This window comes from Budorcas taxicolor, chromosome 2, assembly GCF_023091745.1.
Source record: "Budorcas taxicolor isolate Tak-1 chromosome 2, Takin1.1, whole genome shotgun sequence".
NCBI lineage: Eukaryota > Metazoa > Chordata > Mammalia > Artiodactyla > Bovidae > Budorcas > Budorcas taxicolor.
In genome coordinates, this window is record NC_068911.1 from 23340280 (window position 1) to 23354323 (window position 14044).

Consider the following 14044-nt stretch of genomic DNA (forward strand, 5'->3'; position numbering starts at 1 on the left):
AGTGACATTGTACAGGAGGCAGTGATCAAGACCATACCCAAGAAAAAGAAATGCAAAAAGGCTAAATGGTTGAGGAGGCCTTAACAAACAGCTATGAAAGAAAAGAAGTGAAAGGTAAAGGAGAAAAGGAAAGATATATCCATTTGAAGGCAGAGTTCCAAAGAATAGCAAGGAGAGTTAAGAAAGCCTCCCTCAGTGATCAGTGAAAAGAAAGAGAGGAAAACAATAGAATGGGAAAGACTAGAGATCTCCTCAAGAAAATTAGAGATATCAAGGGAAATTTTCATGCAAAGATCGGAACAATAAAGGACAGAAATGGTATGGACCTAACAGAAGCAGAAGATAAGAAGAGGTGGCAAGAATACACAGAAGAACGATATAAAAAAGGTCTTCACGACCCAGATAATCATGATGGTGTGATCACTCACATAAAGCCAGACATCCTGGAGTGCAAAGTCAAGTGGGCCTTAGGAAACATTACTACAAACAAAGCTAATGGTGATGAAATTCCAATTGAGCTATTTCAAATCCTAAAAGATGATGCTGTGAACGTGCTGCACTCAAATATGCCAGCAAATTTGCAAAACTCAGCAGTGGCCACAGGACTGGAAAAGGTCAGTTTTCATTCCAATCCCAAAGAAAGGCAAAGCCAAAGAATGCTCAAACTACTGCACAATTGTGCTCATCTCACACACTAGCAAAGTAATACTCAGAATTCTCCAAGCCAGGCTTCAACAGTACTTGAACCATGAACTTCCAAATGTTCAAGGTGGATTTAGAAAAGGCAGAGGAACCAGAGATCAAATTGCCAACATACACTGGATCATTGAAGAAGCAAGAGGGTTCCAGAAAAACATTTACTTCTGAAGCTGAAACTGCAATACTTTGGCCACCTGATGGGAAGAACTGACTCATTTGAAAATACTCTGATGCTGGGAAAGATTGAAGGCAGGATTATAAGAGGACAACAGAGGATGAGATGGTTGGATGGCATCACCAACTCAATGGACAAGAGTTTTGAGTAAGCTCCAGGAGTTCGTGATGGACAGGGAAGCCTGGTGTACTGCAGTCCATGGGGTCCCAGAGTCAGACACATATGAGCGACAGAAGTCAGCTGAACTGAACTCCTTATATAACATAATATCATCAAAGTTATTAACATAATTTCCCTCTATTTGTTTGAATATTGTCACCTTATTTATTTAACTTATATGCAGAGTCAGTTTAGTTCAGTTCAGTCACTCAGTTGTGTGTGACTCTTTGCGACCCCATGAATCGCAGCATGCCAGGCCTCCCTGTCTATCACCAACTCCCAGAGTTCACTCAGACTCACGTCCATCGAGTCAGTGATGCCATCCAGCCATCTCATCCTCTGTCGTCCCCTTCTCCTCCTGCCCCCAATCCCTCCCAGCATCAGAGTCTTTTCCAATGAGTCAACTCTTCTCATGAAGTGGCCAAAGTACTGGAGTTTCAGCTTTAGCATCATTCCAAATGCCAGGCTGGATGAAGCACAAGCTGGAATCAAGATTGTCAGGAGAAATATCAGTAACCTCAGATATGAAGATTACACCACCCTTATGGCAGAAAGTGAAGAGGAACTGAAGAGTCTCGTGATGAAAGTGAAAGAAGAGAGTAAAAAAGCTGGCTTAAAACTCAACACTCAAAAAATAAAGATCATGGCACCTGGTCCTATCACTTCATGGGAAATAGACGGGGCAACAGTGGAAACAGTGACAGACTTAATTTTGTTGGGCTCCAAAATCACTGCAGATGGTGATTGCAGCCATGAAATTAAAAGATGCTTGCTCCTTGGAAGAAAAGTTAAAACAGCATATTAAAAAGCAGAGACATTACTTTGGCAACAATGGTCTGTCTAGTCAAGGCAATGGTTTTTCCAGTAGTCATGTATGGATGTGAGGTTGGACCATAAAGAAAGGTAAGAGTTGAAGAATTGATGCTTTGATCAAACATGAGTTTGATCAAACTCTGGGAGTTGGTGATGGATAGGGAAGTCTGGCATGCTGCATTCCATGGGGTCGCAAAGAGTCACACACAACTGAGTGACTGAACTGAACTGAACTGATTTATTTGAACTTTATTGTATCAAAAAAAATAACTTTTCTCCTCACTGTGAAAAAAACAGAATTACTGTATGATCCAGCATTTCCACTTCTGGGCATATTCCAAAAGGAATTGGAAGCAGGGTCTCAAAGATTATTTTATATGACATTCAAAGCAGCATTTATTCATAATACCCGAAATCTGGAAGCAACATAAGCATCCACTGACCAATGAATGGATGAGCAAAGTGTTGTATACATTACAATGGGATACTACTCAATTTCCAAAAGGAAGGAAATTCTTCAATATGCTACATCATGTATAAGGCTTGAGGACATTAAGCCAAGTGAAATAAACCAGTGAGAAAATGAAAAATACTGTGTGGTTCCACTTAGAGTAGTAAAAATCACAAAGGCAGAAAGTATAATGGTTGTTTCCAGGGTAGGGGTAGGAAAGAATGGAGAGTTATTGTTTCATAGGTACAGATATTCAGTTTTACAAGATGAAAAGAGTTATGGTGACGAATATTGGTAACGGTTGCACAACAATGTAAAATACCACAGAACTGTATATGTAAAAGTATTTAAAATGTGAAACGCATTTATATTTTAGCACAATAAAACAATGAAAATAAAAAGGTTGGAAAGGAGACTCTGTAACAGACTATGATATTAACCCATAGAAGAGACAACCTAGGTGTCATGGTCCAAGGTTTTAATTTGGAATTCCCAGAAGGTGGTAGAGTATCTATTGTGGAGACAATGGTTTTAAATGACATTAATTAATTCATTTATTCATTCAAGAGCAGTATCAAATTCTGTGGCAGGTATTGTTTGGGGCCCCAAGTATAGTTAGCGAACAAAACAGACATGGTCTCTGCCCTTCTGATGCTTGATCTAATTGGTCTTACAAAATAACTTTCTTATTATCATTTTGCTCCCTATGCAGCTTGCCTAGAGACACACAAGATGACATTAAATGGCAAAGAGGCCATAATCATTATAAATCATTCTTATTATGGTTCATTATAAATTAATGAAACAGCCTTTAATTTATATATATTAGTCTTCTGTGAACTTATTTACCCTGTCAGCTCTCAGACACTGACAATTTTAAATCCCTGAGTCTGAGAGAATGAAATGTAGATGTAATTATGTCATTACCCTATCAAAAAAAGGGCATTTTGTAAAACCTTTGGTTGGTAATCATCTGACTTTGCTAGGTAACAGCCTGAATTCTCTGAGCATTTTCATTTTGCACTTCTGCACAGTGCAAGAAACAAACTGCGTACAAATTAAATAAATTATAGAAATGTAGGGGAGGAAAATTTGCCACCCCAAAATGTCTCTTTCCATGTGGGCAAGCTGAAAACAATTGAGCCTAAAAGACTCAGGAAGTCTTTCTTTATACTTTCATCTAAGCTACCTGAAATATTTTGAAAAAGGGCCTTTTCTAGGAATAGAGCTATTATGAGAGGTATCTGCAAAGAATATAGGTTAGCTGTGTGGAGGAAACTCAGGCAGGGACTATAGATTAGAGTCTATTCTGTGTCCCATGGTTTCTGCCTGGCCCAGCAAATGTATTTTTACCAAACATTTGCTTTTTTCAGCTCCATTTGAATTGTCTTCCTCCCTTTTGAATTCCAAAACCTCTACTCCCAACATCTTTTGTCTTGAGCTGAAGATGGTATTTAAGGTGAGGGTTTCAGCCATTTTAGTTAGTTACTTAGTGCTCCTGGGTCTCTTCCATGTATATATGTTATTAAACTTTTGTTTGATTTTCTCCTGCTCTATCTCACATCAAGTTAATTCTTAGACCAGTCAGAAGCACTTAGAAAGGTAGAGGAAAATTTCTTCTTCCCCAACAGAAACATGCTTAGGTCAAAATTTAAAAGTCATTTCTAGTTAATTTTAAAGTCATTTAAAGTTAAAACTAGAACTTTTCCTATGATGACATAGACATATTAATCTTTTATTTTTCTTGGTGGGGGTGGTTTATTTGTGACGTCGTGTCTGACTATTGTGACCCCATGGACTGTAGCCCACCAGGTTCCTCTGTCCATGGTATTTCCCAGGCAAGAATGCTGGAGTGGATTGCCATTTCCTTCTCCAGGGGAGCATCCCCACTCAGGAATCAACCCAGGTCTCTTGCTTTATGGGTGCACTTTTGCATTACCAGCAGACTACTGTATTGTGTGCCAGATGCTTTACTGACTGAGCTGTAGGGGGAGACTGTTTTTCTTGACTAACTCCTAAATCTTTTACCACAAACAACAGGGCCCAAGCTCAACATCCTCATATAGGCTCACCTGAAAATACAGAAATGCAATAGCATAATATATATATAAATTTTAACAGCCGTAACTGCAATGACTTTATTCCAATGCCAACTGGGTGGGGTCTGCTCTCAAACTGATGCAAGATTTTAGAGGTAGAAGTTTTGTAAGTTTTTTTAAGGTCATTATCACTCACTTAAGGAAGACTTCTTCCATTGTAGTGATTGAAGCACCGAAGTTGGCAACGCCTAGCTCTTCTTTTTTCATTTCCAGATCATTAAACAGAGCTTCGAACCTGGAAAGAGAGAAGAAAGAGGAAAGGAAAATATTAGTAGAAGTCTAGAAAATACTAGCACTGATGCTGCTGCTGCTAAGTTGCTCCAGTCGTGTCCGACTCTGTGCGACCCCACAGACGGCAGTGCACCAGGCTCCCTCGTCCCTGGGATTCTCCAGGCAAGAACACTGGAGTGGGTTGCCGTTTCCTTCTCCAATGCATGAAAGTGAAAAGTGAAAGTGAAGTTGCTCAGTCGTGTCTGACTCTTAGCGACCACATGGACTGCAGCCTACCAGGCTCCTCCGTCCACGGGATTCTCCAGGCAAGAGTACTGGAGTGGGTTGCCATCACAGTTCCTATTACATGGAATCAGGAAAAAAAAATGAGCACTTACTTTTTTCCCAATTAGTATATAACTTTATGTCCAATTGTATTCTTCCTTTTTTTTAATTTTTTAATGTGGTAAAATGTATAAAACATTAAATTTACCATTTTAAGTGTTAAATTCATTTAAATTTAAATCCAAGCAGCATTAAATACACTCACAATGTTGCACAATGATCACCACTATGCATTTCCAGAACTATTTTATAATCCTAAAATACATCCCTTCCTCCATTTTCTCAACTTCACTTTATTTTCTGTCTCAATTAATTTGCCTATTTTATGTGCCTCACATAAGTTAGAATCATACACTATTTGCCTTTCTGTGTCTGGCTTATTTCACTTAGCATAATTTTTTTTCTAGGTTCATCCATGTTGTAGCATTTATCAGAATTTAATTTCTTTTTAAGGCTGAATACTCGTTGTATGAAGATATAACATGCGGTTTATCCGTTCATTCATAAGCAGGCATTTGGGTTGTTTCTACTTTTTGGATTTTGTGAATAATGCTGTGAACATTGGTGTACAAATGTCTGCTTGAGTTCCTGCTTTCAAAAATTTTGGGTATACGCTAGAAATGGAATTGCTGTGATCACGTGGTAAGTCTATGTTTAACTTTTTGAGAAACTAGTATACTGTTTTCCATAGCAGACATACCATTTTATATACCTAATAGCAACACACGAGTTTCCAATTTTCCACATTGCTACCAGTATTTGTTTTTTTTTTGTTTGTTTTTTTATTTGCCTTTCCTACTGAGTAGTTATGTCAAGCATCTTTTCATGTGCTTATTGGCAAATTGTACATTTCCCTTGGGTAAATTAAAATTAGGATATTAGAGCTTTTTGTTTTTAGATGTGTTTTCAATATTGTTTTGTTCCATAATAATTTCTGGTTGGCCATGGGAAAGATATTTAGTAGCTCTTTATTCTGTAATGCTTATTGTGAAACAAATGGAAATAACAAAGAGATATTTACTTTATCAAATTTCTCGGCACTAAAACTTGATCTTTGATATAAATTCTTTTGTCTTTTTAAAAATATTATCAACTTATTTTCTATAAGTATTAAGGACTATAGCTAGTTGATAAAAGTTAATTTATTCACATGTGGTTGCTGCATCAAATGGGAAAAGAGTTCAAATTACAGGAGGTGTAAGTCACTAAATGACAAAAAATGTAGTTACTGAAGTACAAACTGGGTAACAAGAAAGATTTAATCAAATAGGTAGGTGAATTGTATGGAAGCTTTGCTACTTGTGGAGTAGTTATATTAAGGATCCTAAAGAACAGTATTACCAAGGAAGAATGAACAGTTTTAGGTTCAAAGACTTCCCTGGTGGCTCAGATGGTAAAGCGTCTGCCTACAATGTGGGAGACCTGGGTTCAATCCCTGGGTTGGGAAGATCTCCTGGAGAAGGAAATGGCAACCCATTCCAGTATTCTTGCCTGAAAAATCCCATGGAAGGAGGAATCTGGTAAGCTACAGTCTATGGGGTCACAAAGAGTCAGACACGACTTCACTTTCACTTTCTTTAGGTTCAAAAGATCTCCAGAAACCCATCCACTTCTTAAATACTCTCATTCACAGTGAAGGACTATCAAGAATATAAATGATCAGCCTCGGAGGTGGTGGACTAAACACTCTCCATCTGCTAAATTTCCTCTGTATTTTAGTTAAATTCTATTTCCATCTAACTTTACCCAGCTTGGATATCGGTTTTATTCTTGCTTCTCAGTTCAGTCTGACCCTGCTTCCTATGATGATTTGTCATGTGACTCCATGTCATTTTTATTCTTTTCCTACTATAGTGACCTATTCTGTCAATTACACAGGTTACTGACATCTAATTCTGGTAGTTTTTTCTCTTTCAATAGTTGGTCTACAATTATCTTATTTAAAAAAAAAACTTTATTGTGAACAAACATAGTCTTTCCTAACTTCATGACACATATTTTATATGTTAGATAAACTTACTGTCCATGGCCCAGAAACCCACATCATATATGTTGATATTAATCTGTGTGACTATTTGTTCATTTCCCAGTAGTTAGCCAAATTAATTATAGAGGAGAGACACACAGATGGGAACCCCAGGTAGAATTATCATCAGTGTGTCTCTTCTCTATAATTAATTTGGCTATCTACTGCGATCAAATTCCTATTTTTTTCAGTGTTATTGTCACCCTTGCTCCAAGAGTTGCTGTTTAAGCTGCTTTTTTTCATCTCCTTAATATTTCCCTAGACTTTATTCACCACACATAAAATTTATATACCATAAGGACCATACCATTAGTTATCCCTTATTAACCAAGAAGTTATAAATACTAGGTTGTAAACCTTCCTCCCACTGTGCCCGCCACAAAAGAAAAATGGAAAGAAAAATATTAATATCTTGAATGAACTTGAACTTACAAAGCAATCTTTTGTACAGTGAGAGAAATCTTCAGCTGTGAACTCAACTGTAGTTGGCAAATGACAGCTATAAACTGGATACTTGGTTTGTTAGTAAAATACTACTGGTGAAGCTTTTGTTGTTGTGTAGACGCTAAGTAATGTCTGACTCTTTGCAACTCCATGAACTGTAGCCTGATTCACTAAACTTACTAAACCCTAAAAATTAAAATGATTTCTGGTCACCCAAACCATTCATCTAGGACTCTCTAAAACTATACCTGTGTGCATGCTCTTTGGGTAGGATAAATGATAATTCAGCTCCAAGAGAGCTCTCCAAAATGGCATCTGGAATATGAGACTCAATAATTGCACAGATCTTTCCAAGATCACAATGTGATTCCCTCTCCATGACTATGTGATATCCAGCACCTGAGAGAAACCATTTAGAAGACCAAATGAAGTAGTTTTATACTTTTCATCTCCTTTTAAGAGCAAATTTTGCTCTCCATGATTCAGTTACCTAGGTCCACAAGGAAGAAGACATGATATGTCACAGACATTCTGTTAGGACTCAGAGGAGCCTCACACCTAAAACTTCTAAATGTTATTCTAAGAACTAAGACACTGAATAAACAGCAACTTCCTCTATATTTTCAATCACTTTCTCAGTGAATAATAATAATCTAGTGTATACAACCAGATATAGTAGATATATGAAGAAAGGCCCCTGTTATGTGGCTACTTAGTTTTAAAACTGTTATCTTGATAAATATTCTTTTATTATCACTGACTGTCCATCATGTATTAAGCACTAATCTTGAACCTGGGGATAGAGCAGTGAACAAAGCAGGTAAAAATTCCTGCCTTCATAAGAGCTACTTTCTAGTCAAAGGAGACAGATAATTAAGAGGACTAAGTTGAAATATATATGGTATTATAAAAAATAAAGCAGAGAGGAAGATATGAAACACTGAAGGAATGTTGTTAAATTGTAGACAGAGATCCATGGAACACCTGAGAAAACCTTAAAAAATCAGAGAACTATTATTCTTCATTAGTGCTTTGCCTATATAGAAGAACTATTTTTTGGAATTTGAGGAAAATACCATCACTTTTGTATGCATGCATTTCATGATACCAATGAACTTACTTACAAAACTGAGACACACAGACTTAGAGAATGAACCTGTGATTGCTAAGGGGAAGGGATAGTTAGGGAATTTGGGATGGACATGTACCCACTATATATTTAAAATGGATAACCAACAAGGACCTACTGTTTAACACATGGGAAAGGAGTTTGGGGAGAATGGATACATGTATGGCTGAGTCCCTTCTCTGTTCACCTGAAACCATCACAACATTGTTAATAAAGTATACCCCAATACAAAATAAAAAGTTAAAAAAATAAAACAGATGAAAGGTTGTATTTAGAATAAAAAAAATAAACTTATGCATTATTTACTAGCTTTCGAAACCAAAACTATTACAAAAATCATATGCAAATAATATTATTTTTCACTTTTCAGGAATCATGACACAATAAATTTCTCAATTGTCTTGTCCTCTTAGGACCTGAATCAACAGAAAATATCTTCTTCCGAAGAGATGCAAGGTAATTAGTGAGAGCTGAATGCTGATTTTTTGATGGAATTTCCTATACTATCAAAGAACTGAACACAAATACTAGGTTTTTGAGTAAAATGTAAGTTCAGTTTAAGTTTATTTAAGGCTTAGCAACTATAAGAAGGGGCTTCCCTGGTAGCTCAGTTGGTAAAGAATCTGCCTGCAATGCAGGATTCCCCGGTTCAATTCCTAGGTCAGGAAGATCTGCTGGAGAAGGGATTGGCTACCCACTCCAGTATTCTTGGGCTTCCCTTGTGACTCAGCTGGTAAAGAATCCACCTACAGTGCAAGAGACCTGCGGGAGACCTGGGTTTGATCCCTGGATTGGGAAGATCCCCTGGAGAAGGGAAATGTTACCCACTCCAGTATTCTAGCTTGGAGAATTCCATGGACAGTATAGTCCACGGGTTCACAAAGAGTCAGACACAACTGAATGACTTTCACATCATTTCACTTCATTAACTATAAGAAGGGACCTGAATGTCTCAAAGTATTATATCTTTAAAATATCTAGTTACATACTATGTATTATTTTACAATAACTAGTACAATTAGTGAATGCTATTAGAAAGCATTATAAATTATCAAAAGCATACTGTTTAAATCATGTGGATCTTAACTCAGGCATCACCAATTCAAATGGCATAAATCTAATATTAGATATCTTCCCTTCCCCCACTTGTGATAAAGGTCCCTAGTGTTATTTGCTCAGTTGTGTCTGTCTCTTTGTGACCCCATAAACTGTATCCTGCCAGGCTCCTCTATCCATGGAATTCTCCAGGCAAGAATACTGGAGTGAATTGCCATTTCCTTCTCCAGGGGATCTTCCTGACCCAGGGACTGAACCTGGGTCTCCTGAATTGGCAGGTAGATTCTTTACCATCTGAGCCATCAGGGAAGGGCCTAGATATAGTAATCCTTATAGAACTCAAACCTATAAGGTGATCATAAACTTTGAACTAAATTGATATATAACTATGACTATCTGGGCCACAGTTTTTTAATTCTATAAAATGAAGTTGTTGTTTTGAGTATTAAATATACTGCATAAACTGGATACCATAGTAACCAGTGTAGAGGAAATAGTTAAGGTTAGTTAAATGAATTAAATAGTGAATAAATGAAGAAGGAATTCATCCTTAATTATTTTCATTTATATTTATACCCTACAATTATACCCTATACCCTAGGACTGTAATTTTAGCCTTCATTATCAATTTTATCTCCTAAAAAAGTTTTATCAAAGTCAAGGACTGTATTATTACACTGACATGATTCTTTCATTCTACACTACATCCAGAGTTATCTTGTCACACTGGGGATTTGATATTGGTTTGGCAAATGAGAAACGAGGCTCATAAACAATTGATTGCTCTAGTTTCTCTTCTCAACCAATCACTCAATGAAAGAAATACATCTGAGCACACAATTGCATTTTAAAGACAAAGAAAACTGTTAGTACATGCAAAATGGGAGAAATAAGCATGGCCTTTATAGCTTGATAAAAGCATTTCCTGAGTCTAAAGCTATGTATTTGAGGAAAAAGTAAGAATGTATTACGAATATGTAGATTATAAATGGCCAGAAAAACTAATTAGAATAGTTGCCATCTAATTAATAAGACAGAGGAAGTCATTGAAGTTTTTGGTGTTTAGAAAAATATCATTAAAACCTCATTAGAGGAATATTTTTAAGGAATCAATATCCTAAGAATAATCAAAGCGAGAGAGACCATATGTTTTTTTCAGGAAGATTGAAGAGCCACAGCACTGCAGGGTCCCCTTGACCATGATGGCAATTCGGTCACCCAGGATGTCAGCTTCATCCATGTAGTGAGTGGTCAGTAAGATTGTACGATCATGTTTAAATTGCTGAAGGATGTCCCAGGTGGCTCTCCTTGAGACTGGGTCCATTCCAGACGTTGGTTCATCAAGTATCACTACCTAAAAGCCAGAAGAACAATTTCATAACCATTGAAAATTGATGCTATAGTACACATCGGATAATTTACTATTTAAGGGGAACACTTTTAAGTGAAAACAAAGTCTAGACTAAAAATAGTAAAAGCAATCCCAAACTAAACAATTGAGCCAAGACTGCCAATTTCCTCTGATCATCATTGCCAATGTTCCTTTACGATTCATACCAACTCTCAGGTTTTTGTCAGCTTTCTAGACCGGTTGTCAGAAATCCATTTTTAGTGTCCCCTCTCCCTGCCCTCCCCTATTCTTTCTTCCTTAATACCTTGGAGCCTCCTAAAAGTGCTATAATGATGGAGAGTTTGCGCTTCATTCCTCCACTCAGTGACTTTGAAAATGTATCACGCTTTTCTAGCAGGTCAAAAGTAGACAGTATATGGTTGATTTCATTAGGAGACATCTTTTGATGTATACTTTTTACCTAGAAAGAGGAGACAGAATTTACACTATGCATTTAGCCTTATCCTTAGAAATTTCTTAGATCTTAAGTTTTCTTATATATTTACACAGATAAATAACATTTCTTGTAACTATATCCTTAAAACATTTTATACTAGCTCTGTTCTTATGTTGGCTATATAGTGTCTTCTTCCCATTGCCTACCTTTATGTTTAAAGTAGAGTTCCTAAATTAAAAAATTTTTTTTTCATAATTAATAGACATAGCTGAAGCTCATGAACAGAGGGAAAAAAGAAACACATCTCTAGCTTCCAGATATGATGAAATAAGCACACATACTCATTATCCCCTACTGAACTCAATTATTAAACCTGTAAAACTACTAAAAGGTAAACAGCAGGAGTTGGAACAGGAAGAACACCATAATTTAAGGTGCCACTGAACTTTAAATGGTTGAGTTTACCATTTTCACTTATGTATCCCATGCTACTGCGAAGTCGCTTCAGTTGTGTCCGACTCTGTGCGACCCCAAAGATGGCAGCCCACCAGGCTCTGCCATCCCTGGGATTCTCCAAGCAAGAACACTGGAGTGGGTTGCCATTTCCTTCTCCAATGCATGAAAGTGAAAAGGGAAAGTGAAGTCGCTCAGTCATGTCCGATTCTTCGCGACCCCATGGACTGCAGCCTACCAGGCTCCTCCGTCCACTGGATTTTCCAGGCAAGAGTACCAGAGTGGGGTGCCATTGCCTTCTCCTATGTATCCCATAGTCTGAACTGAAAAGAAATCCAAAGCATTCAACTGAGCACTGCATAGCAGACAGAATAAGATTAAAGAAAAAGTTTCCAGTTTTGGCTTGAAGAGTGGAAAAGGGAAAATCCCTAAAGCTCTGAGAAAGTGTAGAAGGGGCAATCCCAGTTTTTACTCTGAGGAGGGGAAACTTCTCAATTCAATGGATTCATGCTTCAAAATAGACATGAAGTGAAGTGAAGTGAAGTGGCTCAGTCATGTCCGACTCTTTGCGAGCCCATGGACTGTAGCCTACCAGGCTTCTCTGTCCATGGGATTTTCCAGGCAAGAGTACTGGAGTGGGTTGCCATTTCCTTCTCCAGGGGATCTTCATGACCCAGGGATCGAACCCAGGTCTCCCGCATTGCAAGCAGACGCTTTACCCTCTGAGCCACCAGGGAAGACATAACCAAACTCAACTGCTTTTTACCACTCTGTCTTCCTGCCACTTGGTTGTGGCTCAGTCATGAAAGCGGGTGATTTCCAGAAGGAGGACTAAAAATTGGAATCATAGGGAACCAGAATGCTTGGGAGATAATAACAGAGAGGAACAAGAAAGTGATACCATAAGTTGTTTATGAACTCTTGTGTTTATCCCATTGTTTGCACATAGGATCTCATTAGTATGTGCATAGCTGAGGCCTAAGTTGCTTCAGTCATGTTTGACTCTTTGTGACACTATGGATTGTAGCCTGCCATGTTCCTTTGTCCAGGTGATTTTCCAGGCAAGAATTTTGGTTGCCATGCCCGCCTCCAGAGAATCTTCCTGACCTAGGGATTCAACCTGCATCTCTTTATGTCTCCCGCATTGGCAGGCAGGTTCTTTACTATGCTAATGAGTACATTCCTAACCAGGTGTGAGCTGTGTATATGATAACATATACACAGAGAGACTGGAATAGTACTGCAAAGACTTTATACCTGACATTGGACCCACAACCCACAGAGAAGATATAAACAAGATGGAGAGTCTCATGAAGCATTGTTGAAAATATCAAGGATAAAAATAAAAATTAACTGGCACACAAAGAATCACAAAAGTTTCAACTCATACAGGAAAATATAGTCAACAGACATTAGTGATTAGGTGGCACAGATGTTGGGATTAACATCAGAAAGTATCATCAGCAGCTGGGAGCCGACCTTCCTACCAGTCATGCTGTGATGGATTCCTAGCTTTGTCATCCTTGCTGAAGTCCCTGCTGCTGGAATCTGGCTCCAAATTTAACCTAAAGTAGGTTAAGATGGTGAAATAGAAGGATCCTAAGCTCACCTCCTCTCATGAGCACACCAAAATCACAACAATCTGCAGAACAATCATTGTTGAAAAAGAACTGCCTTATGACCCAGCAATCCCACTGCTGGGCATACACACTGAGGAAACCAGAATTGAAAGAGATACGTGTACCCCAATGTTCATTGCAGCACTGTTTATAATAGCCAGGACATGGAAGCAACCTAGATGTCCAACAGCAGATGAATGGTTAAGAAAGCTGTGGTACATATACACAATGGAGTATTACTCAGCCATTAAAAAGAATACATTTGAATCAGTTCTAATGAGGTGGATGAAACTAGAGCCTATTATACAGAGTGAAGTAAGCCAGAAAGAAAAACACCAATATAGTATACTAACGCATATATATGGAATTTAGAATGATGGTAATGATAACCCTGTATGAGAGACAGCAAAAGGGACACAGAGTTATAGAACAGTCTTTTGGACTCTGTGGGAGAGGGAGAGGGTGGGATGATTTGGGAGAATGGCATTGAAAAATGTATAATATCATATATGAAATGAATCACCAGTCCAGGTTCAATGCAGGATACAGGATGCTTGGGGCTGGTGCACTGGGATGGCC

The 14044-nt window shown here is 37.9% G+C and overlaps 1 protein-coding gene across 1 annotated transcript in view; it reads right to left on the reverse strand.

The window, feature by feature from the left end:
* LOC128060028 (phospholipid-transporting ATPase ABCA3-like) overlaps window positions 1–14044 on the reverse strand; it is a 252491-nt gene that overhangs the window by 118467 nt on the left and 119980 nt on the right. The window contains exons 13-16 of the mRNA XM_052652237.1: window positions 11262–11417; window positions 10750–10960; window positions 7670–7820; window positions 4533–4631 (exon numbers count right to left, since the gene is read on the reverse strand). Coding sequence (XP_052508197.1) covers window positions 4533–4631; window positions 7670–7820; window positions 10750–10960; window positions 11262–11417 — 617 coding nt within the window. The remainder of the gene's footprint in view (window positions 1–4532; window positions 4632–7669; window positions 7821–10749; window positions 10961–11261; window positions 11418–14044) is intronic.